The sequence below is a fragment of the Gossypium hirsutum genome, chromosome D09, assembly GCF_007990345.1.
Source record: "Gossypium hirsutum isolate 1008001.06 chromosome D09, Gossypium_hirsutum_v2.1, whole genome shotgun sequence".
Taxonomy (NCBI): domain Eukaryota; kingdom Viridiplantae; phylum Streptophyta; class Magnoliopsida; order Malvales; family Malvaceae; genus Gossypium; species Gossypium hirsutum.
The window spans coordinates 46102806-46126674 of record NC_053445.1 but is presented as its reverse complement, the minus strand read 5'-3'; the positions used below and the strand labels follow the sequence as shown (position 1 = coordinate 46126674).

General features: G+C 35.5%; 6 protein-coding genes across 10 annotated transcripts; 2 read left to right on the top strand and 4 right to left on the bottom strand.

The window, feature by feature from the left end:
• On the top strand, positions 1-3285 carry LOC107891012 (protein MODIFIER OF SNC1 11). The gene is made up of 6 exons (XM_041100975.1): positions 1-551; positions 1146-1228; positions 1303-1431; positions 1551-1611; positions 1717-1757; positions 1870-3285. Exons 1-4 carry the CDS (start codon positions 244-246, stop codon positions 1586-1588), a joined length of 558 nt encoding a protein of 185 aa, XP_040956909.1. The 5' UTR covers positions 1-243; the 3' UTR covers positions 1589-1611; positions 1717-1757; positions 1870-3285.
• An 838-nt stretch (positions 3286-4123) lies between these two features.
• Positions 4124-6689, bottom strand: LOC107891013 (probable protein phosphatase 2C 38). Of its 2 annotated transcripts, XM_016815641.2 has the most exons (5): positions 5948-6689; positions 5410-5865; positions 4968-5335; positions 4648-4884; positions 4124-4560 (listed from the first exon to the last, which is right to left on the bottom strand). In XM_016815641.2, exons 2-5 carry the CDS (start codon positions 5687-5689, stop codon positions 4330-4332), a joined length of 1116 nt encoding a protein of 371 aa, XP_016671130.1. In that variant the 5' UTR covers positions 5690-5865; positions 5948-6689; the 3' UTR covers positions 4124-4329. The 2 variants fall into 2 exon arrangements, with proteins under 2 accessions (XP_016671130.1, XP_040956908.1); XM_041100974.1 differs by having other exon boundaries at positions 5410-6618.
• A 593-nt stretch (positions 6690-7282) lies between these two features.
• LOC107891014 (uncharacterized) lies at positions 7283-9125 on the bottom strand. Of its 2 annotated transcripts, none has more exons than XM_016815644.2 (4): positions 8734-9125; positions 8510-8627; positions 8051-8433; positions 7283-7855 (listed from the first exon to the last, which is right to left on the bottom strand). In XM_016815644.2, the coding sequence occupies exons 1-4, from the start codon at positions 8781-8783 to the stop codon at positions 7807-7809; spliced, it is 600 nt and encodes a 199-aa protein (XP_016671133.1). In that variant the 5' UTR covers positions 8784-9125; the 3' UTR covers positions 7283-7806. The 2 variants fall into 2 exon arrangements, with proteins under 2 accessions (XP_016671133.1, XP_016671132.1); XM_016815643.2 differs by having other exon boundaries at positions 7283-7971; positions 8734-9123.
• A 1265-nt stretch (positions 9126-10390) lies between these two features.
• LOC107891015 (pentatricopeptide repeat-containing protein At2g37310) lies at positions 10391-14777 on the bottom strand. Of its 3 annotated transcripts, none has more exons than XM_041100973.1 (3): positions 14104-14777; positions 13818-14039; positions 10391-12879 (listed from the first exon to the last, which is right to left on the bottom strand). In XM_041100973.1, exon 3 carries the CDS (start codon positions 12660-12662, stop codon positions 10668-10670), a length of 1995 nt encoding a protein of 664 aa, XP_040956907.1. In that variant the 5' UTR covers positions 12663-12879; positions 13818-14039; positions 14104-14777; the 3' UTR covers positions 10391-10667. The 3 variants fall into 3 exon arrangements, with proteins under 3 accessions (XP_040956907.1, XP_040956906.1, XP_016671134.2); XM_041100972.1 differs by having other exon boundaries at positions 14128-14777; XM_016815645.2 differs by having other exon boundaries at positions 13818-14777.
• Positions 14778-15015: 238 nt separating this feature from the next.
• LOC107892858 (uncharacterized) lies at positions 15016-16072 on the top strand. Its single transcript, XM_016817892.2, has one exon. The coding sequence runs from the start codon at positions 15450-15452 to the stop codon at positions 15870-15872; it is 423 nt and encodes a 140-aa protein (XP_016673381.1). The 5' UTR covers positions 15016-15449; the 3' UTR covers positions 15873-16072.
• A 2594-nt stretch (positions 16073-18666) lies between these two features.
• On the bottom strand, positions 18667-20434 carry LOC107891017 (protein CANDIDATE G-PROTEIN COUPLED RECEPTOR 7). The gene has a single exon (XM_041100971.1). It carries the CDS (start codon positions 20264-20266, stop codon positions 18950-18952), a length of 1317 nt encoding a protein of 438 aa, XP_040956905.1. The 5' UTR covers positions 20267-20434; the 3' UTR covers positions 18667-18949.
• Between the last annotated feature and the right edge of the window lie 3435 nt (positions 20435-23869).

Genomic DNA, 23869 nt, shown 5'->3' with positions numbered 1-23869 from the left:
GGGGTTTAGAATATTGTTTTTCATAAAGCAGGGCCGGGAAATTAGTGCTTTAGCCAATCAAACAAACGTCATCGCAAGGAATATCGTAATAAATTAAGCAAAAAATATCTCAGCGCTTCCCATTCGAGAAGAATGATATATTAACGTTTCTTCCTTCCAGAAGTATCCAGCGACTTTAAGAAAAGGAAAAGACAACGCTCTTAGCCTCGTTTGTTTTCTTCACGCAACCCTACTACTGCTCCGATGGCAACCACCACCACCACCACCACTGCCGCCTATTCATCGGCAGAAGAAAACCCTAAGAATACCCTGGACGCTGCCTCACCTTCTATGGATAAGTCAGATCCTCCTAGCGCTTCAACACTTTCCGATGCTGAGGTTTCTGTAAAGGAGGGCGAGGGTTTGAAGACCACTGGGACTGCTGTGGGCTTGGCCGCTGGGGAAAGCAGCGGTCCCGCCGACGATATCCAGAAGAAGATTCGACGAGCTGAGCGATTCGGCGTGCCCATCCAGTTATCTGAGCAAGAAAAGCGTAATTCTAGGGCCGAAAGGTAACTTCTTTTATTTTTCCCTCTTCATTTGGGTAATATTTAGGATTTATCTGGTGTTCATGCTTCCCCCCCCCTTTTTGGTTGGTGAGAATTTCTGAAGAGAAGAGATTGATTTATTTCTGAAAATGACTATTCTCATAATTTCTTTGAATGCACTTTTTTATTCTAGATGCGCTGAGATGCATAGGGTAATGCTCTTGAATATGTTCTCTAGTTTACTCTCTCTAACTACATTATTTAGGATCTCTAAAAAGCTCATAATTTTCTAAATTATTGTCTTAAATTTAAGTTTTAACCAATTTATGCATTAGTTCTCAAAATATGAGTGTAACCCATCATAATCTGACCTACTGGCCTTGCTAAGCATGGCTGCATGTTTAGATTGGAGCCTGGGAAAAGTTTGTCAGGACTAGTTAAATATTACCGTAGATATATATTTGTATTTAATTAGAGATAAATTCTATGACTCTTTATTCTATTTGTACTAGAAGGGTTTTTCTTGATGGTGAAGGTGCAGTTGTGGATGTTGAACTCTGTTTATTGACTTTTGGCTTGTCTTTGTAACTTACTGATTGTTGGCCAATAAATTTGTAGGTTTGGCACTGCACCCAGCTCAAAGGGATCGGAAGAATCTAAGCAATCGGAGGAGCTGAAGAGGAAGGCTAGAGAGCAGAGAGGTTTTTATTCCATACTATCTTTTCCTTGTTATACTATCGCTTGCAGAGTGTATTTTTATTTCCTGGTTTCCCAGGTTTGGGATTGCTGCACCCACTACAGCAACTGATGAGGATGCAAAGAAGAAAGCTCGTCTTGCTAGATTTGCACCATATTCGAAACCTGATTCAGTTGAAGAAGAAAAAAGAAAATTACGGGCTATCAGGTCTGTTCCACTGCTAAAGGACTTTTCCCTACATTTTCACTGATTTGTAATTTGCCTTCAGAGATCGTTATTTAAAAGGTTTATGCTTGAGATTGAAAAAAAAATTTCGGTCCTTCCAGGTTTTCGAATCCTTCTTCTACTACTTTATCTTAGGTGAATGGCAATGGAAATATTGAACCAGTAAGGCCTTGTTAATTGTTTTTGACATACTTCTTTGATAGGAGAATATAAGGTATTTTAAAGGTGCTGTCCGGGATACTGATTTATATATACTCTTTCCTTCAGGAGGTTCCTATTGCTGGAAAGGCTGGTGGACTACATAGATGGTATTGTTGGAGATTTGCATTGCTTTAATCTTGTATATATATATAGCTATGTCATATTATTATTATCAATTACCTGTCTTTAACATTTATCTTTTTCTTTTTTCCTTGTCAGGTTTAATTTTTAACAGTTTTTGATTCCCTCAGTGGCTTCCTTACAATGCTTTCTTTCCAACTGAGGAATTCTTAGATGCAGTATTCCTTCATATCAATTCCACTGCAGTGAAGAGGCTTCTTTTGGCAGTTTGGCACAGCTTTGGTTTCTATTCACTTGGTGAGACCTAGAGGAATTAGCAACCACCTGTAGTGTTAACCTGTCTCAAATCTTACAAAGAGCATTAGAAACTCTGAAGTAATGGCCAATTTTTTTTTTAACTTTTCCTTTTCGATAATATAATCGACGAAGTATTGGTTGGTAAGTAGTTTCCTATTAAAATATCAATTGATGTCTTTTTTATGGTAAGATTATGGCAGCTGCTTATACTCCTCTATGTTGCGTCATACGATCAAGTGTAAGACAGCAGTAGTATTGTAATTCATATCGAGTCTGACTTCTTGCCCTGGGTTATAATAGCAATATATATACAGACATATGCTTTATAGGAATCCTCGGACTTTCTAGCTAAATATGCAAGAGGAATTTCTATTCTTAACTTTGTTTTTTAAATATATTGTTGTTTTTCTTTTTTGGTGTGTGTTGTTGGTGTGGCTGTAGGACAAATGGTAATCATAGTTCATAGATGCCTTTGATCCGAGCTAGCATTGATAACTTCTACTTTTGTATTTAGATTGATAATTGAGTTTGCTCTTGTTTAAATTGTTTGTTCTCTTTATCTCTGACTGTAGTCTTGTTAATTTTGTTCCTCTTAAATAGATTTGACATTTTTCCTTGTTATAAAAAGGAAAAAAGAAATATGACCTTTTAATGGACATGTGCATTTTCGTGATGTGTTTGTTTGCAGGCTTACATGCATCTGTTTGCATGTTTGTATTCATATCTCTGCTACTGTGTCACCATACTCATGTTTCAAATGGCATTTAGTCAACATAATCAATTACCAGTATCTTACTTGTCGTAAAATAATCAGTTTAATGTTGTTGGGGGGGGGGGTACAATACTACTGCTGTTCAGCACTTGATTGTCAGAGAAATGCTACAACCTAGGAGGTCTTATAACGTGAAAATTGCCTATGGAGAATATTTTCAGTGGATGATTACATATTTGATCCAAAAGATAAAACTTTTGCTAAGCAATCTACTTCAAAATATCTGATATTGCTGGTTTGTATTTGAGATAAGTGAACAATATGAGTGATTGCTAGCATCCCTTGATATCACCAGGTGGGTTCGCTGATCTGCAAGGTAATTATATGCTTGGAGTGAAGGTTGTTTAATGTTTTCTCAGTTTTTTTGTTTAGTCGTGTAATATTTTATGTTTTCTTTTTGAACTAAAATTCAAGTGTTCTGTTCACAACGACTAGCTTCCTTGGAATTTTGGTTGGAATTCGAATATCTAATATTTTTTTTGACATTTGTTTTCTCATTTCTTTGTTCATAATCCTCTATGGATTTTTTGAAGTATTTCTTGGTAAGTGAAAGGTTAAGAGAAAGGAGGATTGAAAGTAAGAATGATAAAAAAAAGAAATACGTGTCAACTGGATGTTTGGAAGATGGATTTGTTTCCATGGTTGAATTGATGAAGGTCAATAGAGCATTTAAAGAATTCACTGCTTACTTTTAAAGAAAGAAGCTTAATGTCAATGTGGCTTTTATTTATTTTACTCAAGTTTGGTCTTCAATTTGACATCAAATTTGATATTTTTAACTAGACGCAATTCACATGCATTTTTTTAATTTTTATTAGTTATTTATAATTATTTATAATTTTTATTAATTTTAAATTATTCGTTGACATGATATATAAAATATGTAGTGTCATGTTAATATGAATTGTATATTATGTCAAAATTGTTAAAAAATTAACATTTTACTTAATATTTCTAAGGTAATTTGACTTTTTTAAAAAAAAATTAATGATCAAATTTAAGGTTAAATTGATAAAAAAAAAGTTAGGAGCTAAATTTATTATTGTAAAAACTCATTTTTTAATTTATGATTATCTAAAAGGAATCTCTTTTCATTTCTTACTAAAATTTCCTGTAGACCAAGCATTAATTTTAAATCTTTAGGGTCGTCTTGCTAACTGCCAAGAGAACTGGTATCATGGCATTGAACTCACAATCGAATATATAGTTACTTGTAAAAATTCATTTGGTGGATATCAAGTAATTAGTTTAGTTTTTCAAAAGATGATCAAAATGCAATAGGACATTATAAGAAACATAATTTTGGATAGTGAATGAGAGATGTTATCAGCAATGGTGGTAAAGAAAGTTGCATTTTGAAGGAGAGCAAACAATCAACCATTAAATTACATGGAAATCATATCTACAGATTATCTTGCAGTCTCATGATCCTAAGTTTCTCTGGCAATAACCAGTCTCAAACTATACTATACTATTACCCCTGATGGGGATGCTAAAGAAAGTTGTTCCCCCTGCTTCTTTAAGCATGGCTATGGGACACCGGCACCAGCAGCAAATCGTCCACCTTTTATCGATAACGGAAAGTAGGAGGAGGAGCCCCCATTGATCAAGTTGGGATCTATAAACACAACCACGACTGTGATATCATCATGAAAATGCCTCCTCACCCCTCTATCAATCTTTCTCAGGTCTGAGTACCTCATTTCTCTCTTTTTTGCTGCTTCCTTTAGTGCAGCTTTGATAAGTCTCCTCGCAATTCCCTGCATCATGTAAATTTATAAGTGTCCAAAACATGCTCAACCATTTCCTTTTTGACAACTCCCTCCCTGCTATCTCTGGAAACTTACATTTCGCGGACTAGTCTGAACAATCTTGACAGCCTCCTGGTTGCTAATGTGCTCCCACAGACCATCAGAAGCAAATATGAGAAACTGATCATCTGGGTGTAGTTTGTGTACCAACACTGATGGCTCAGCACTAAGGATCGGCTTTTGGAAGGGTTCAGGCAGTCTAAATTTAGGTAAAAGAGGCTCTTTGTTGAACTCTGCCTTCTTTAGATACGCATCACCAATGGATCTTGAAATCTACAAAACATTAAAAAAAGAACCCACAATTGTATTCACTTCCAGCTCAGTTTCCTTAATGAAAAAAGGAATAGAATATAAACCTGTATCAAGCCCTTGACACGCCAAACTCTGTGTTTCTTCACAACGATATGTGGATCATTGGGATGCAATGACCGAAGCTCTTCTCTTACAGTGTCTATACTAGCATTATGCTCTACGGATAATTGCATTGCTTTAGCTTGCTTTGTTCCTCTTCCTGATCTGCCTAACACCACTCTGGAATCACCTGCATTAGCAATATATAGCAGTCCATTGCAGATAATCCCTATCAAACAACACGATCCCACCGACGCCATATGTGGCTTAACAAGCCATTGTTTCCTCACAAGCGAAAGAAAGTTCTCTTCTGTTGTTGAGAAAGCTTTTCTCAGAACATCTGCTGATATTTCTTGATGCTCAGATGCAAATGCTGCACATCAAGGGATGTAAAATAAGCATTTGGCTAAATACTAAAGACTAGCAAAGTTTAAAGTGGAAACTTACACTTAAGATTGCTGAAAAGGTTGTCATTGACGTAGCGGGAAGCTTCAGTTCCACCATGTCCATCATAAACACCGAAGAAAGTCCCGTAAGGACCGGAAGTAGTCGAACTCAACGGCCCTGATTCGATTTGGCTTTGATCCTCCAACATACTATTAGCTTGAATCACGGCCATGGAAAATTCGCCATACATATGTTGCCCCAAATCTTTACACCACAATAAACCATCAACACGCCCACCAGAATCACCCTCAGCCGATGGATTCCAACAGGATTTAACCATTTTTGAGTAAGCAGGAAGACCAAGATTCAATCTGGGGTCAAGTTTTTTGTTTGGTCTACAATATACTAGAATCCCAGTAGGTGGAAGTATATAACCAAAGAAATAGAAGACATCATTTATCTGAGTAGATGACAAGTCTGAGACAAAGGAGCAAAGTTGGGTATGGGCTTACTCAACTGCTAAGTGCGTATTAGAGACAAGAAAGCATTAGTTTTATGTGAGTACAGAGAATATGGAGAGGTAGTGGTGGGCGTGTACCTTGAATGTGAGTTAAATCGCTTTTGGCACCTTCACTGTGTGGCGTGTTTGAGCAACAGACTTAGCTGGAAAAGCACCTTGGGATTTGGTGGAGACAGAGTTTGGTCTGAGATCAAAGTGATAGAAAAAAGAAAAAGAAGCAACTGGATAAGAGAAAAAAAAAGATTTTGGAATTTTATGTCAGAAGAAGATCATGGGTTTTGTTGTCAGAGGAGATCCAAGATGGATGAGAAATAATAATAATAATAAAGAGATTTCTGACATTGTTGTTTTTGTAATTGTTTCTTTCTTTGTTCCCTTCCTTGTGTTTTAGCTTCTTGGTGTATTTCTATGTTCTTTGCTTGTCCTAAAGCTGTGTACTATTATTATTGCATGGCCGAGATTTTAAGTTCCTTTTTTACTTGCAATAACCCAACACTACTCTACACTTTGATATTTTGTATTACACACTACTAACTTCATGCCTATTTTTATTACTTGTCCCTTTCCTGCACGCATTAACAAGCATTAGAGTTGAAGGGGCAAATCATGAACGGAAATTCACTCATATTATTCTGCAAATTCTCCATCAGTAGTTCATTTCTTACTACTGTTAAGGAATATCTATAAAAGAAGAAAAGGATAGGATTCCTTTCATTGCCAAACTTTCATTGACTCCATTTTCTGGGTTTGGATTGATGAATGTGAAGGATTGCAATCTTTTGGAGTTAAAAAATAAATAAATTAAACAGCTGGGAGAAGGGGTCCATTGGTCTGGTGTTGGATTGACTGATATTTATTTGGTACATGCATTGAGAAGCTTTTATGCGTTGAGCTACTTGTTGGACACCGATCAGTTGAATTTTGGCTCACCTCCCACCTGACTTCCAGGACCATTTACAACCATGAACACCCTAATCTTACTGTACACTAACATTAATGGCTGAATGGCTACAAAATAACTTAAAATCAATTTCTTGTACTATCCAGTAGTCAGGATATACAATAATGTCACATTATTTTATTACTTATTTATTTATTAAAGTAGGTTGGAGGGTAATCTTCACATGGATTTCTCCTTCCATTTATCTCAGTCTTTTTGTAGTTTAAGGCTTAGTTTAATGTTATTTTTTCTTGTTAAAAAATCTAGTTTAAAGACACTGTAAAATAATGGTTTGAGAACTTTTTTAGCATTTAGTATTAAAATTTTATAAGAAGACAAAATATCTCCAAATGAAAAAACACAACAATTCAATTATTATTAGTAATCTATGCACGATTAAGTTTTAATTTTTTATTAAATTTATTTCAATAATATTTTATTAAAATTTAAAAGGGTAGAATTAACCAAAAGATGAGGAGAAACCCTAAACACCAACACACTTCTAAACTGAAAGAAAATAATGCAACATCATACCTGAATACAAACTCCTAAAAACTATAATAATTACATTCATTTTTTAAATTACTAATTAGTGTGTAATTTAATATGATTCACTAACATATACACTGTCGGTACATTGAAGACAAGCGTACAGAATCAACAGAAACCCAGATAAGACTCTGTGTTGCTATTCAAACTCAAACCAACCTAAAGTGCAAGTGGGTAAGGTTTGGGACCCAAGTCAATGGAGGGTCACATGACATCCCCACATCACATGCTATACTAAAACTTTGTACCAACTAAACGATTTGATTAAGGCACAAATTTAAATACAATGCGCGAGAGAACATCTGTCACTTTGTGTTTTATTTATCTAAATGCCACCATAATTACTGTTTACTTTGCATGAATTCAAGAAGGCCCTACCCTAATCATTTGTCTTCTCTCCATTGAGCTCTGAATTCTTCCCTTGGCTTGCCTTAGTGTATCAAGAACTTCACCTATACTTCTGCTCACTACCTTTATCTGAGGGGCCACCTTGGTTTCTGGTAGGATTAGAGGAACCAATGCCAATGAGTTATCAACATAATCATCATCCTCATACTTCTCATTTCATCCATTCATATCAATCTCCATTGTTGAAGCTTTCAGGCTTGAAGAGCTGAAATGAATGGTGAAAAGTGATCGAATAATATATATATACTTAAGCAAAGTCAGTAGGATAAAATGTGGAGAAATACCTTGTCCTTGTGTCATCAACCTTTGGATCTTCATGGACTGAACTTGATTTAAAACTGGAGTTTTCAAGTGAAGAAAAAGAACTTTCTCTGCTGAAAGAAATTTTAAAGCTTGGTATAGATGTAGTGGTGTCTGATGCATTTTCCTCCATATTTTTTGAAATTACTGGAACTGCATTTTGAGACTTGGAAGCTGTTTTTTCTGGGTTTTTGGTACCTGAACTGCTTGTGGATGAAACACAAGAAACTGCTGCAGGGTGCTCTGATTCTTCCAAACTAGGCACTAACTTGAGGGACTCAAGCTTCTTGCTCAACAGTTTGAGCCTCTTCTCAGCTTTGTTGATTACTTTGGTCTCTTCTTTGAGTTTTTTCTCAAGTTCTATTACCTGCATTCCAGTAGAACAAACAGAAACTTCACATCGTTTTTCCTTTAACATTTAAATTGATAAAAGAAGACCTAACCTTATTTCCCATAAGTTCAGCATCTTCTTTTGCAGTCTTTGAAGCTTGTCTCTCTGCAAGAAGCCTTCCTCTCAAGCACTCTAAAGTCCTCAATCCTTCATCTCTTTCCATCTTTTCACTGAGTGGACAATACAAAAACAACCAAATCACATTATGAAGCAGTGACACTCAAAATCTTAGCTATACTTCAGTTACCATAATACAGTAGATCAGAGCCTACTTACCTTGCAGCTTGTAAAAAAAAAGAAAAGAAAATGGAAGCAAAGTAAGACATGGCCTGTAATCAATGGGGGGTTGCTCACAAACAGAAGATCCTCGGGCAGCTAAAAGTGTTGGAAATCCAAGGTGGAAGGCTTGGACTCATTATCCGTTCCAGGTGGCTTATATGTCATTATCATTCTTCAAGAATACAACATTTGGCCACTGTTTTCGCTTCACTGCCACAAACTTTATGAGATTTCTGCAAATTGGGGTTAATACAAAATAAGGATTGGAAGAATGAGAGCAAAGCAATCAAGTGTTTATCGTTTCAGTTGCTGAGATTTTGACATGTATCAATCAAATAAACTTTTTTGACATCCACTAATCTAATGTAGGAGCTGGTTAAGACCATTATAACCGGGTAATAGTAAAATTTACATTTCTTCATCTTATCTTTCTCCAACAAAAACATCATGATCACAGACCAAATCATCATGTTTTGCATATTCATCCTTCCACATAATTTTTCATTGTATTTAATTATTTATTTGATTTTGTTTCAGTTCTTCATATTTTATTTGGTATGCTTCCAAATTGATAAAAACAAGCTGATTCAACCCTATCAGTAGAGAGAAATGTCAGTTTTATTTACCATCAGGATAATAGATGGATGCAGAGGCATGTAGTAGCATTTCTTGTTTCTTTTTTACTTTTTTTTTTGCAATTTTAAGACCCATTTTTCTGAATTCTGTTAGTTTCTTTTTTTATGAATGTAGTTTTGAAATATTGTAATCTTTAAAAATATAGTAGACTAAAGCCCTTAATTAAGTAGGAAATGATTAATATAAAATTTTTTTCTAATACATAAAATCATCAAAAGTTATAGAAGGGATAATTACATGATTGCATGATAGTAGAGTATGGGAAAATTGGCTTTCACTTCACTCAAACAAAACCCAATTGCGGTGAAGATGAATAGCCAAACGGTAAGTGGACCACTGTTTTTGGTTATTTTTGAAACTGTGGTAAACTAGGAACTGAAAGATGCTCATTGTTGTGGTTTTTGACTCTTAATAAGAAGTCATGCTTTAATGACACGAATTAAGTGAGATTTGATTATGATTTGCTGCTAATCGTATAGATTGATTGAGCATTTATTGCATTGAGAGGTTTTGCGTTATCATATATGTGGAGCCAAAAGGGGGATGTTGGTGCCTTGGAATTTTAATGGAATGGCCGGAAAATGACAATATAGCCATTTTGTCATCAATTATGTACATTTCAAACATCTTTGACACCCTATTTCTTTTCATTATCTCTTCCAACTTCGATATGCAACAAAAGAAGCAGAAGGGGAAATGGAAATGCTTGACCCATTTCCCCAAGCTCCATCCTATTGTCTGTTATGTTGCAAATGCAAGCTAAGCTTGTGGGCTCATCAGGGTCAGTTATCACCATTTCCAGACAAACTGTCATGGAAACACTAGTACAGACAAAAACTTGGATGTTATCATTTTACCTACTCAATGACTCGTACATAAGAGTAACACTTGAAATAGTATTATTTTCATAATAGAAATTTCCAGGTGCAAGCAGAGGTTCTCGACTAGCATAATTAAGAAAAGCAAACTCAACTACGCAAAGAAATGAAGATGATCCAACTTCCATGTCTGCCGGATGTGATGGATAAATGCTAAAATTGTTTTAAAATAATGCTCTGGCCAAGTCCACAAGTGAAATTTGCACCAGAGAGAAAATAGAAAAGTTACATGTGACAGTATTTAATTCGAAAGTGTCTCTTCGTTTTAGCCATAAAGTAACAATTTCTGCTAGAATTAAAAGAGAAATGCATTAAGGATCCGATGTCCTCAACATCTTTAGCAATAATTTTTACTTTAAAGCCTCAAGGGTGCATTTAAATCCTTGAGAAGGTTGCAGCGATTATGTTGATCAGTAATCAATGATCGTAAACACTCTCCTCATCAAATTTATCATGCAAAGTATACCCTTCTTCCTTCATCAAACCAAGCAACCCTTCTAGCAGACTGTATATTTCTTCAGTTCTTTCACTTGATCTGTCCTTCGCAATAAAGCTTTGTAAGCCTACACTAGTTTCAATCCAACTAGTGCCTGAGATCTTCTTTAACCCAACATTCATCATTTTTTCCCGGATCATATCAGCTTCTTTCCATCTACCAGCTTGTGAATATAGGTTTGCCATGATGATGTAATTTCCAGTGTTCTCAGGCTCTATCTCAAACAAATGATCACAAATCAACTTCCCAAGTTCAACATCACCACAAACTGAAGCCCCCTGTAGCAATGCACCCCAAACCTTAGCACTTGGTTCAATTGGCATTTTAGAAATAAACTCTGTGGCTTCTGAGAGCCTCCCTGCTCGGCTTAGGACCCCTACCATACAGGCATAATGCTCAACTGAGGGTGGAATGCCATAGTCTACGAGCATGGCATCAAAGATCCTCTGAGCTAAATCTACCATTCCTGAATGAGCAAAAGCAGAGAGCAATGCAGTGAATGTGACAGGATCTGGCTGAATTCCATTATAAAGCATCTCATGAAAATAACCTAGAGCTGCATCAACATCTCCATGGGAAGCATATGCTGCAATTATTGCTGTCCAAATGATCAAGGTCCTACATTTTGATTGATCAAAAACCCGTTGTGCCCCACGTAGAAACCCCACCTTCGCATAAGTATCAATAAGGGCAGTCACAACATAGATGTTGCTCTCATAATTGTTTCTAACAGCATAAGCATGTATCTCTTTCCCTCCTTTCAGGTTCGAAAAATATGAGAAAGTGGGAAGAATGCTTGATAGTGTCACAGCATTGGGTCTAAGACCACATGCCTGCATTTCCCAAACTAAATCCAAAACCCCATCATACTGTTTGTTCTGAAACAATCCTGAAATCACAGAATTCCATGTACTCAAACCTGGGTGTTTCAATTGGCGGAAAAGCTCCATAGCTTTGTCAATGAACCCATGAAACATACAACCATAAATAAGTGAGCCATAAGTAACTTCATCTTTATCACTCATACCCTCAAACAACTCACTAGCATAATCCAAACTCCCACATTTTGCGTATAATGCAATCAAAGCATTAAAAATCAAAACGTCCGTCTCAATAGAATTCTCAATGATAAACCGATGAATTTCCATTCCAAGAAGAAGATCATTGGATTGTCCACACGCTTGCAAAACACTAAGTAGAGTCACCGCATTAGGCTTAAATTCTAAAGTATTCACCATTTCTCTATACAAAGCCTTGCATTCATCGTAAAACCCTCCTTGTGAATACCCTGAAATCATCGAATTCCATGACACAATATCTCTTTCACCCATTTTATCAAACACTTTTCTCGCCAAGCCGAATTCCATGCATTTTGAATAGTAGGTGATCAACCCATTACAAACGAAAATATCCTCATTGTACCCACCTCGCAAAACAAAGCAATGGGCCTCCTTAGCCACACCTTCCTCACAAAATGAACCTGCTAGCGCCTTTAATAAGCACGTAATGGTAAAATTATCCGGCCTAATAACGTCGCGGAAACTTGAAAACAACCTCAAAGTGTCAGCAAACTTGTTATGTTGGCAATAGGCGATGAGCAAGGCGTTAAAAGAGAAGGTATTTTGTTGGGGAATTTGGTCGAACAAATGGTGAGCTTGGGGAAGGCCATTGGTTTTTGAGTAAAAAGAAATAAGTTTCGAAGCAAGGAAGTTATCGGGAGTGACTGAAGAGAGAACGATGCGCGCATGGAGTTGCTTGGCTTGGCGAGGGAGGTGATGGTTGGTGAAGTGTTGGATAAGGTGACCGTACGCACCATAATTGAGATTGGAATTGGATGGGTTTAAAGTTCGGAGTGATTCCTGGAGTTTGGTCGGCGGCCACTGAAGTTTGTTTAACAATGAATTTGCGGTCCTCATTCATTTCTTTGCTTTTGCTCATTCATCTGCTTCATGACTTCCATTTATAACTCATCGAGCAAAGGGAGAACAACACCGAATCCCAGCCGTACTAGAAAGACCTTAAAAAGACGTCGTTTTCAGGTGGTGCCTGAAAAGGCTGAAGAACACCATATGACATGACGCTGTTCTCATTAACGGGATGCCTCACTTAAACCCAAATTGCAACACACTTGTACTGTTTAAACAAGGAAGATGGTGAATTTCAGTCAGGGTAAAGGGTCTGGTGAATGACGGGAATTTGGAAGGAACGCAAGATGAAACCTGTTCGACAAAATGGATGTTTGACTTCACAATCAATCATCTCATTATTAGCGGGTTATTGTTTTGAGAATCGTTGGCATGCTTTTTTAAAAGAATTAGCAATGATGATTTTGGAAGATAAGGGCAACATATTTGTTCAGATGCTCTTAGTCTTCTTTTAAACTGCTTCAAGAATTTTTATAACTCTGTAACACTTTCTTTAATGTATTGACGCACTCAACTCGAGTATGATCAAAGCCTTGGCACTTATCATAATGCAGCCCTTATTTTTCTCTTTGAGTGTTTCTTCATTAATCACAGTCAGAATTTGTATTTACATCAAATTTTCTTTATTTTGTTCAGCTTTTTAAACACCCTATTAAAATTTACATTAACTACACTTTTAATCATTAAATTATTAGTTATTATCTTCAAAAAATTATAAAACGATTATTGGGTGATTTAAAAATTTTATTTAAATCATAAAGATGTTAAAATCACCGCTATATGACATTCTTCGGTCGCATCTCCTACACCAATCAAAAGTTCTTTTTTTCTCCCTTCTGTTTTACAATTCTATTTTTTTATGATATAATTTTGAATTCCACAAATTTATAAACCAAAATTTAAACAATTTCTTTTTTATTTCTGATATTAATTATCAGATCGACTTGGATCTAAATATGTTATTTTACTCGTTGATGGGTATTGATCCCCCATATCGATCGTCGAATCATCACTTAGAGCTCGCTAATCGGTTAGTGAGTTTAATAAAATCTTTCGAATAATTCAGTGACTATTTTATAACTTTTTGAAATTAATTGACCAAAACGGAAACTTATTGATAGTTTAATGACCTTTATAGTAGTTTACCCTTAAATTTTTGTGTGAGTCGGGTCGGGCCAACCGCTTCTCTAGGTCATCCCTGGTAGATTCACCCTCCCTCAAAAGGCTAGTAATAAACTCCGGTTAGCGATGATAATCATCACCAGACTTGTACTAGGCACCATGTTTTGGCAGGTTGATGATTCCCCCAAGAGGAGCCCAAGGTAGATTAGGATGCTTAGCAATTTCCATAAGCACCGGTTTCTTCACCTGCACAACGGAAACCATAGAGTTCATCAAAGAAAGATTTATTTTCGTGAGGGAAACTGCTTACGATGCTTATCGACGTTCTTCATACGTTCTCGCTCGCTCTTTCATCTCAATCCCAGCATTAATCGTCCTTTCCCTCAGCTTCTGTCTTATAACCTTCTGGGCAATCGGCCTTTCCGGAGGATTCTCTGGGTTCCTCTTCTACTTCCTCGCAGCGTGCTGTACTTTCTGGGCGGGAGTTAAATAGTGGCATTCATTGCAGGGATGTTCCCGGATTACTTCCTGGCCTTTGTGATGGCCGTACGTCGCAGTCGTTTCCCACTATCATATTTTAATTATTAAAATAATTAATATGATTTAATTAACGTTACCTTATACTAATTTCATGAATTAAAATTATAGTCTAATTAATTTCATTTTCCACCACGTAATGCTCATGTAGACTATGGTTAATTGATGGTAACCTATGTATACTTACATTAATATGTGAGCACACTGAATTAGAAAATTACTAACACAAAATATCAAAAAAAAAAAGGGGAAAATAAAAGAGAAAGCAACACGAAACATAAAGTGAAAAATTGGAACATAAAACAACTCCTCTCTTGCTTAGGCCGAACCACCACACCCGTAGGAGTTTCCTGTAGATGGCGATGTTGAGTCCCTTCTTGGGACTACAAGTCAACCATCGAGATGGAAAGAATGAATGCCGAGACCTTTATCACGGAAGAAGTCTGACCCAACAAGTTATTGCCGCTATGAATATGGAACAGAGAGTAAGAATTAGGTTGATTCCAACCATCAACATCAAAAACCCTCAACCCCATGAATATCTAACTGCCTAATTGTGTTTTTTTTTTCTTTTATAAATACAGCTAAAATATAATATAAAAATATGTAAAAATAATTATAAAGTAGAATTAACATGTATAAATTTTCAGGTTAGAACACATGCGGATATGTGGATCTGGTAGGACCAAAATTCATTGTGAATTGCTTAAATGTTTTTTTTTTCCCTATTGACAAATGCTCGGAAACTCCTAACTCCAACCTTAAATCTACTTAACGGCGGCTCATTTTTGGTCAATAAAATAAACAGCATTAGCATATCCACTCTTTGCCTAACAGCACGCCATTGCCAAAAAGAAGCCTTTCATTGCTGCTGTAATTATGTTAAATTATAGCATATGGGCATGCATAAATTCCACTTGGAAGTGGAACCAACCCCAATTCCCCCCATCATCTCCCTCTGCTTTCCTTCACTTTCTTTCTTTTCATTTTTGTTAGCCTTTTCTTGCAATATAAGCTTTGCTAAAATTTGCAACTCCAAAGCGAAAAAACCCCCTGTTCATAAATTCTGATCAAAATTTACCCACATTCCAAAAAGCAAAAGAAAATCTTTTTGAAGAAATGAGTTCGATTTGCATCTCTAATTGCTTGAATGATGCCAGAGACCCTGGGGTGCCTGTGAGGGCAACTTATGTGAATCTTTACAAGTGGCCAGAGTCAGATCCGGAGTTCGTGAGGTCAAGGAGCTCATCAGGGTCCTTGCATGGTGGTAGAGTTGTTGACAGTATCTCATGCAGGCAGATGTATCTGAGGAGCTATAGGTTCTCAAGGAAAGAAACTGTGCCTGAGAAGACTGTGAAATGCTTGGGGAGGGTTAAGGAGAAAGTGGGTCAAAGGAAGAGGAGATACAAGCAGAAGAGACGTATTAGAAGCAGGTGTTTGATATGGAGGAAAGTGAAGGTAGCATTGTTTAGGTTTTTCAATAGGTTACTGTCTTGCTCTGCTAGTGTTGATGTTGTGGATCAAAAGACTGTTTTCTTCTGATTTTTTGTTGGTTTATTTAATTTGTTCAAAATATTCAAAGCATGACGGAATGGGTAGTTTTTACTTGATTTATACAAACATGTTTTCCAATTAAAACCATTTCCATTTTAATCACCCACCCTTAAATGAATACATTTTAAATACGAGCTGTAAGTTTGTAATGAGCAAATACTTGAAGCATGTGATATCAATATAATTGAGTTAAATTTTATAGAATTGTTTAAATTTGGAAATTACAACCACCTTATTCTAAATCTTCAAATTCTTAATAAAATTACGTATTCATTTATTTAAAATTATATTTATTCGTATTCGTTCAACTATATCCATAAACATATGATTAAATATATTCAAAATTTATTCATAGATAATAAATAAACTTATTTCTTGTTTTTAAAAATAAATATTTTTAATTACATTATAAATAAATAAACCAAACACACAAACAATAACAATATTAAGTATACACCAATTAAATAATAAACAAATTTTAAATAAACTTTAAATGTTTCATTTAAATAAGTTTGTTCGTAAATATTAATGTGCCTAACCTCAAAATCCTATTCATTCATGGCAAGCAAAAAAAACCAAAAAATCAAAACTATTTATAAATTGTAGTATTCATTTAGAATCCTAGGTTTACAGTTGTCTTCAGTAAATAATAATATTAATATATACGGTCAGAGGAAAACCTTCTTGCTTTACATCATAATTTCTTTTTTAAGTTTTCCAACTTTATCAATAAATCATTTCAACCTTTTATTTAATTTTTTATCTCTTTTAATCCTTAAATTTATATATATTTTTTATTAAATCATCTTAAAATTGATAGAAAACTTAACGCGAGTCAATTTTGTTAACGTGACATATATGTGAATTGTCATATAAATAATACGCCAACATTTAATTAATTTATAATTTAAAAATACTAAAAAAACATTTTTGTATAATTTTTATTAATTTTAATGATTTTTATTTTTAAAAATAGTTTTTTAATTTTGTTTTTTAATTTAAAAATTAATTAAATGTTGGCATATCATCCACATGTATAAAACGTAAGGGTGAGTAAAACTCAACTCGATTCGAAAAAGTAAAAAAAAATTGAATTTCGAGTTAATTAAATCAAGTTATTTGAGTTTCGAGCTTGAGTCAAGTTGAATTTTACAATTCAAATAACAAATTAGTATAAATATCCATTTGGTCCCCGTTAATTTTGAAAATAACCAAATTGGTCTCTCTCGTCAAAAATTTTCAAAAATTCAAAATATTTATAAAAATTTCAAAATTTATATATATATTTAAAAATTCTAAAGAATATATGAAGAAAATTAAATTTTTAAAAATTTTCTAAAATAATAATTTTAAGACCTAAATAAATTAATTAATGATTCAAATTTATCATGTTAAAATATCTTATTTTTATTATTATCATACTAGATTCAACTCAAATTTCGTTTCACACAATAAGATGACAAAATAAAACTCATCAACTCAAAATATTTCACTAGTTTTGATTTGACTAGATTTGATCAAACGCTCAGATAACAAATTTTTTTTAAAAAAAATATTTTTTTTCTTTTATTTCAGGGTGATCTAACAAAAAAGACAATTTTAAAAGCTAAAAAGATTAAAATAATAAATAAAAGACTAAAATAATTTGTTTTTTATAAAATTGGAGAGCCAAAAAAAACCATTATATCTTTTTTTATATTGTGTTTCTAGATGTATTAGTAGGCAGCAACAACCACCATAAAGGGAAAGGGCAAACCTGATTAAATACTGCAAATCTTTTATTTATATATATGCAACTGATGATTTATCATTCAGCTTAAAATAGGCACAAAAGAAACAAATAAATGCAATTTAGTGTTCCAACCATTTAGAAGATTATGGAAAAGTATGGGTAGATCATAAACGAGGAAGAAATTCATCACACCAAGGCTGAGAACTAACAGCTATAGCATTTTGACAAGATTTTCTTACTTTGCGTTTGGGAAATTAACAATATCATTACTCATTAGCCAGCCAATTCAATAATAACCACAAGAACACATACATTCAACTTGAGCACTAACTAGTCTACCAATAGGAAAGGACAAACACTAGGCATTGCCATTCAAATTGCTGTGAAGACCAATTGGAAATAGATAAAGACAAAAGACAAGTTGAAACAACAAAATGTTAGGTAAATTGACTTGCCGATAAATAAATTCAACTTGACCACTAAATAGTAAATCTGCCAATAAGAAAGAACAAACGCAAGGCATTGCCATTCAAATTGGAAATACATTACGGCAAAAAGACAAGAGTTGAGATAACAAAACTTCAAGGGTGGGTTTGGATGGGCGGTGTGTTTATTTGCGGTTAGTGTAAAAATAGTGGTAGCGATGAGATTAAATACTGTAGCGACACTGTAACGTGAGACAAAAAGTAAGCTAAACGCACCGCACCGCACCCAATTGTCCATCCAAATCCATACTAAGCCAATTGACTTGCAGGTATAGCCCAAAATGTACTCCAAACACTGACTAACAATAATCAAAGATCTTAGTCCCAGTTGATTAAAACACTTGGGACACAAGACTTGTCACTTGTGTTCATCGGTTGAAACCAATCTCAAGTTCGATCCCTCAACAACCCTAAACCCATAATAATAATATAAAGGGAAAAAAATCCCCATAGAGAACTTTAAAATTTTGCATTGTCTGGGTAGTGAAAACCACCTCAAGCCATGATCATCCAGTATCAAGACAATCAATCATTTTCGACATAATGTTTCATTTAATGCGTAGAATTGCAGAACGGAAAAAAACTTAAAACTCTTTGTTTCTAAATTCAACCTTCTGAGAGAAGTTCATTAAGCAGTAGGCAGAAATACAGAAACATATTCAAATTTTAGCAACAAGTTAAAACATAATAAAAACAGTAAAGAGAAGAACAGCGACAGTTGTATGCAGCAACTTGTATCCGTAAAATTCACTAAGAACAAACCTCAAAACTAGCCCCAATTTGCATCAAAAGTAAAAATCCAAAGTACCCTTATATAAGTTCTCTTTTCAGCGGCCGGAGGGGTTTTCTCAAAGCTCGAATTCTTCATCTCTAAGAGCGATTTCAGCAGCCTCTTCATCTTCCTCGTCAAGAATAAAGTACTCATTTTTCTCCACCGGCCTAAACATGTAAAACATAACCAAATAAAACGCCAAACTCGCGGTCTCCTCGGCGGCATTACTAACCCATTGATACTTGTAAGCTGCAATCGTCCTCAAAGCAAACACCACAATTCTTGTGAAATACAAATACCCAATCACCACAATGTAAAACTGCCTAAACAGGGTCAACTTCGCCAAATTCCTTGCAGCCTTCCCATCGGTCTTCGAAGTTTCTCTCAATGAACGGATCGACCAAACAATTGGGAAAATAATAGCGCAACAGCAGACGATGTCAACCAGCAAAAACAACTGATTCCATGTCACCCAATCTTTAATAAAAGGCCCAGTTTCCCCGATCACGATCGAAGCAACATTAGCTAAAACTTGAAGCGGGATCACGATCATCAAAACCTTCTTTTCCCTTTCTTGTAAAAATGGTTTCAAAAAGGACCAACCGGTGCCGATCAAAATGATGACGGTGAAAAGCAAAACGACACGAATAAATTGAAAAATGTAGAACAAAACATCCCAGCCGTGAGGAGTTCCGGTAACCTTAACGTAATGCTTATCTTCGGCAGCGCAGATCAGATTCAAAGCTTTGAATAAAAGTAAACCGCTCATCAATAAATGGATCCGGTGCACGGATCGTTTGTTGTTATAACAAACGTAGATCCAACTACCCAAGAAGACTAAGTAGAGGATGGAGAAGAAGGTGTAAAGGGAAGGGAGGTGGGTTAAACCAGCGGAGAGGTAATCTTTGGAACCGTCGCGTTCGAGATTGTAGGTCTCGGTTCGGACGTTCATCGAAACGCGGGTTTCGGGGGCGCAATTGGCGAAAAAGAGAGAGTATTCATTGGGTGAAGAAACAGGGTAAGTGTGGTTGAAACGCGAGAGGGGAGGTGGGGAGAGGTCGCCGAAGGTGAAGAGATGCTGGATGTAGCGAGAATCGAGGACGCAAAAGTGAGGATTCTGTTGAATCTCGAGGAGGACTTGGAGGAGAGCTTCCTCGGATAAGAGAAAGAAGCCAAGGCGGGAAGCGTCGGGATTGGGGGCATTGGCGGAGGAAGTGACCGAGACGGAGGAGACAGAGATGGCGATGTGACCGGAGTGGGTGAAGCCGAATTTCTCGAAGAGGATCATGGGGCGAGAGTCGGAGTTGATGGTTAGGGTTTTGATCTCTGCGATGGAGGAGGAAATGAGGGAAAGGAGGAAGAGGAGGAGGATCTGTAAGGGTAGTTTCGCCATTTTGGGAGAATTTACGGCGGTAGTTATGACGGTCGGCGTGGTAGTTACGGCGGGTTGGACGGAAACGAAACTAGAGGAAGTGAATGAATAATGAATGAATTTAAAAGGTTAAGGATATCGGGTTTTGCTTGGGATCTTAGATTGTTTTCCTTTTTGTGATGCTTTTATGATCTATCAGAGAAATTCAGATCGTAATCTCAAGTTCAAGGCAAGTCTACACGGCGTCGTTTCGAACCGGAAAATGGGTCTCCATGTTTGATGGACATTGGCGAGTTGGGTCAGTCCAACTTAATGGGTTCAAAAATCAATGCGTTGCCTGAAAATGGTCCAACCCATTTTAATTTTAGGCTCAATATCTCTTCCCGTCCTTTTGCTATAGTTAAATTATCATTTTGATTTCATAAATTAAGTAAACATCAAATACGTTAAAGAAATTATTTAAAATTGATTTTTGTTATAATACTTGTTATCATAGGCCCAAAACCTATTCGGGTGTTAAGTTTAAAGTAGGATACATTTGACATGTATGAAACCCACTTAGTATGTTATATCGATGAACAGTACCATATCATATAAATAGAGAAGCCTCACCATTTAAGAGAGACAGAGAAAAACACTCAACAAATTGGCGCGATAAGCATGGAGAATTTTCGATCTTCAAATCTTCAGTTTGTAAAAAAAATCAAAATGACTTACCCCAATGATCTTCAAATTTTTTATAGGACAACCTGGAGTTTCTGGTGCTGGTAATCAGCCCAGTGAGATGGATTTATTTGCTGGTTGGTTTGCCGATCGGCCAGAAATTTTGGGTGATTCGACTCATCCAGGAGCCTCAAATTCTTTTGACTTGAATATCCCTTTTGGCCAGAGATTATCACTCCTTTCCGATCAGGAGGCATCCCCACAACAATTTTTTTACTCTTCATGAGCAAATGAGATTGATAAGGGAGCAAATGACTTTGAAAAATGTTAGGTTTGAGTAGCAACAAACATTTTAATAAGAGTTATTAAGGCAAAATGAATAGTTGAGGAAAAAGGAACAGTCAAATAATTATGATTTCCATGATAATACCATTATGCATGAAGAAGGCCCCGGGGTACATGCAAAATCGTGACAGAACGAGATGGATGCTCTACGTAGAGACGTACGGGCTTTGCATCCTAACTCTCAAGATATGCATTGACTGTTTTGTTCTAACAATCTTCTAGCTCTTGAGATCGCAACTATAAGTTTACAAGCTGATTTTAAAGTTCCAAAAGAAATGTTTGAAAGTATGAGGGACCCTCGAGCACATCTTATGCAGTACAATGATCATATGAATGTGCTGGGAACTTCTAATACTACGAAGTGTAAGGCCTTCTCAATGAGCTTTAAGGGAAGTGCAAAAGATTGGTATTTATCTCTCCAGCAGGGTTCTATTCAAAGTTTTTCACAGTTAGGTCAAATGTTTTTAGGTAGGTTTCAAGCACATAGGACAATAATGGGTACTCCTATGGGTTTAATGTTTGTTAAGCAGAGAGAAGGGGAAAGTTTGCAAAATTATATCAATCGTTTTCATAAAATGACGTTAAATACAAAAAATCTAGAGGACCAATAGGCCATCGATGCTTTTATTATGGGAGTCTTGAATGAGCATGTGCAATACTCGTTCACTTATAACATGCCACAGAGTTTGGCAGATTTGTATGAGATGGCTCACAAATTTTGATGTTTTTGCATAATCTTTTGCGGATATGTCTGGGGTGGATCCTCAAATAATTGTTCACATGTTAAATGTGTTACTTAAGGTTAAACCAGTTAAACAGAAGAAAAGAAAGTTTGCTCCATAGGTTGTAGAGGCAGGAAATTAGAATGTGGGGAAACTGCTATCAACATGATTTATCAGAGAGGTCACATATCCTGATTAGATTTCGGATGTGGTAATGATGAAGAAGGCTAATGGCAAGTGGAGAATGTGTATTAACTTCACCAACCTTAATAAAGTTTGCCCTGAGGACATTTTTCCTTTACTCTCGATTGATAGGTTGGTTGATGCGTCCTCGGGGCATAGATTTATGATCTTTATAGATGCATTCTCAGGTTATAATTAGATATCTATGACCCTATAGGATCAGGACAAGACATCTTTTGTTACCGAGGAAGGTTTATTTTACTATCAGGTCATGCCCTTTGGTTTGAAGAATACAGATATGACTTACCAGAGGTTGGTAAACAAAACTTTTAAAGAGCAAATTGGACGAAGTGCTGAAGTGTATGTTGATGATATGTTGGTGAAAAGTTCTACTCTAAGGGGGGATGTTCAAGATTTATTGGAGGCATTCGCGTATTTAAACCTTAAACACCCTTACCACCTTCATCAGCTTCACCCTTACCACCTTGATTGCCATCACCAGAACCTTCAATAGATGTTGCAGTTAATAGTAAATCATCATCAACAAAAACAACAATGATAGTCTCAAGCTCTACATACAGGTCTATCTCATTATGCTTAACTAATCAACATGTCAATAGTGTTACTATCATTCCACACAACCTTAAAGTTATCTTGCAAAGTCCCACTACCATGTACATGGAAATAAATTAGTTGCACTGTATTGAACCCTAACCCTTTTTAACTATTTTACACAGGTTAAAATATGATATCGTATCTGGATCCTCTTTAATTCTAAACATCTCACCACTTGAATACCTAATATGGAGATCACGTAAAAATTTACCTCCAACATACAAGTTTATGTAGTATTTCTCCTCTACAAACATATGTAGCTTAAATAATAATAAAAAACATATTACAAAAGTTAGAAAACAATAAAATTCTATACTAACAGACAAACAAAGTGCAACAAAAAAAGGTGCACACAAACAAAATATGAAATAATATAAACAATACAAAATGCATATAAAGTTAGATATTTAATAATTATATAATCAAATCTTATAAAATTTTTATATATATAACATAAAAACAACAAAAGATGCAGGGATCACTTCAATAAGTTCACCTATTGAACTTTGCCTAGAACTAATGCCCCCATCAACCAACATTATAACCCCCAGATAAAAATCGTGCATTGAACCAAAAAGTATAATGAAACATGTAAATTTGTCAAATTTGGGCTTGACCACTATCATTAATGAAATTGAAAACCCTAAACCAAGAAACTAAAACTAAAAAGTCCTCTTCTTTCTAGTAACCAAATTGAAAACCCTAAACAATAAAAAAACTAAAATACCCAAAATTCCTCTTCTAATTAGTAGCCAAATTGAAAACCCTGAACAAAAATCCCTAAAATCAAAAACCATAAATCTTAAACCCTAAACTAAAATCCTAAAAAAACACTAAACTAGAATCTCCAAATTCAACAACCTTAAACGAAAGTCCCTAAACTATAACACCCTAAACCAAAATCGAAATAACATATATAACGTTTTTAGTATGAAAACTTTTAAAAACATACCCCAAAATATCATTGGAAATCAAAATGCAATTCTACAACAGGTTTTGGATAATATTCTTTCGCATAATTTGTAACACCCCTAACTCGAGTCCGTCGCTGAAACAAGGTTACAGAGCATTACTAGAGTTTACAAACCAAACAAAT

Bases quoted from the DNA above. Each gene is read 5' to 3' on its own strand.
- LOC107891015 (XM_016815645.2), bottom strand. From the start codon at position 12,662: ATGAGGACCGCAAATTCATTGTTAAACAAACTTCAGTGGCCGCCGACC.
- LOC107891012 (XM_041100975.1), top strand. From the start codon at position 244: ATGGCAACCACCACCACCACCACCACTGCCGCCTATTCATCGGCAGAA. The intron at 552-1,145 runs GTAACTTCTTTT...ATAAATTTGTAG, and splicing joins CGTAATTCTAGGGCCGAAAG to GTTTGGCACTGCACCCAGCT. The intron at 1,432-1,550 runs GTCTGTTCCACT...CGGTCCTTCCAG, and splicing joins AGAAAATTACGGGCTATCAG to GTTTTCGAATCCTTCTTCTA.
- LOC107891013 (XM_016815641.2), bottom strand. From the start codon at position 5,689: ATGGTTAAATCCTGTTGGAATCCATCGGCTGAGGGTGATTCTGGTGGG. The intron at 5,336-5,409 runs GTAAGTTTCCAC...CTTGATGTGCAG, and splicing joins CCTTTTCAGCAATCTTAAGT to CATTTGCATCTGAGCATCAA. The intron at 4,561-4,647 runs GTAAGTTTCCAG...TACATGATGCAG, and splicing joins TTCAGACTAGTCCGCGAAAT to GGAATTGCGAGGAGACTTAT.
- LOC107892858 (XM_016817892.2), top strand. From the start codon at position 15,450: ATGAGTTCGATTTGCATCTCTAATTGCTTGAATGATGCCAGAGACCCT.
- LOC107891014 (XM_016815644.2), bottom strand. From the start codon at position 8,783: ATGTCTTACTTTGCTTCCATTTTCTTTTCTTTTTTTTTACAAGCTGCA. The intron at 8,628-8,733 runs GTAAGTAGGCTC...TTGTCCACTCAG, and splicing joins TTTTTTTTACAAGCTGCAAG to TGAAAAGATGGAAAGAGATG. The intron at 8,434-8,509 runs GTTAGGTCTTCT...ACTGGAATGCAG, and splicing joins CTGAACTTATGGGAAATAAG to GTAATAGAACTTGAGAAAAA.
- LOC107891017 (XM_041100971.1), bottom strand. From the start codon at position 20,266: ATGGCGAAACTACCCTTACAGATCCTCCTCCTCTTCCTCCTTTCCCTC.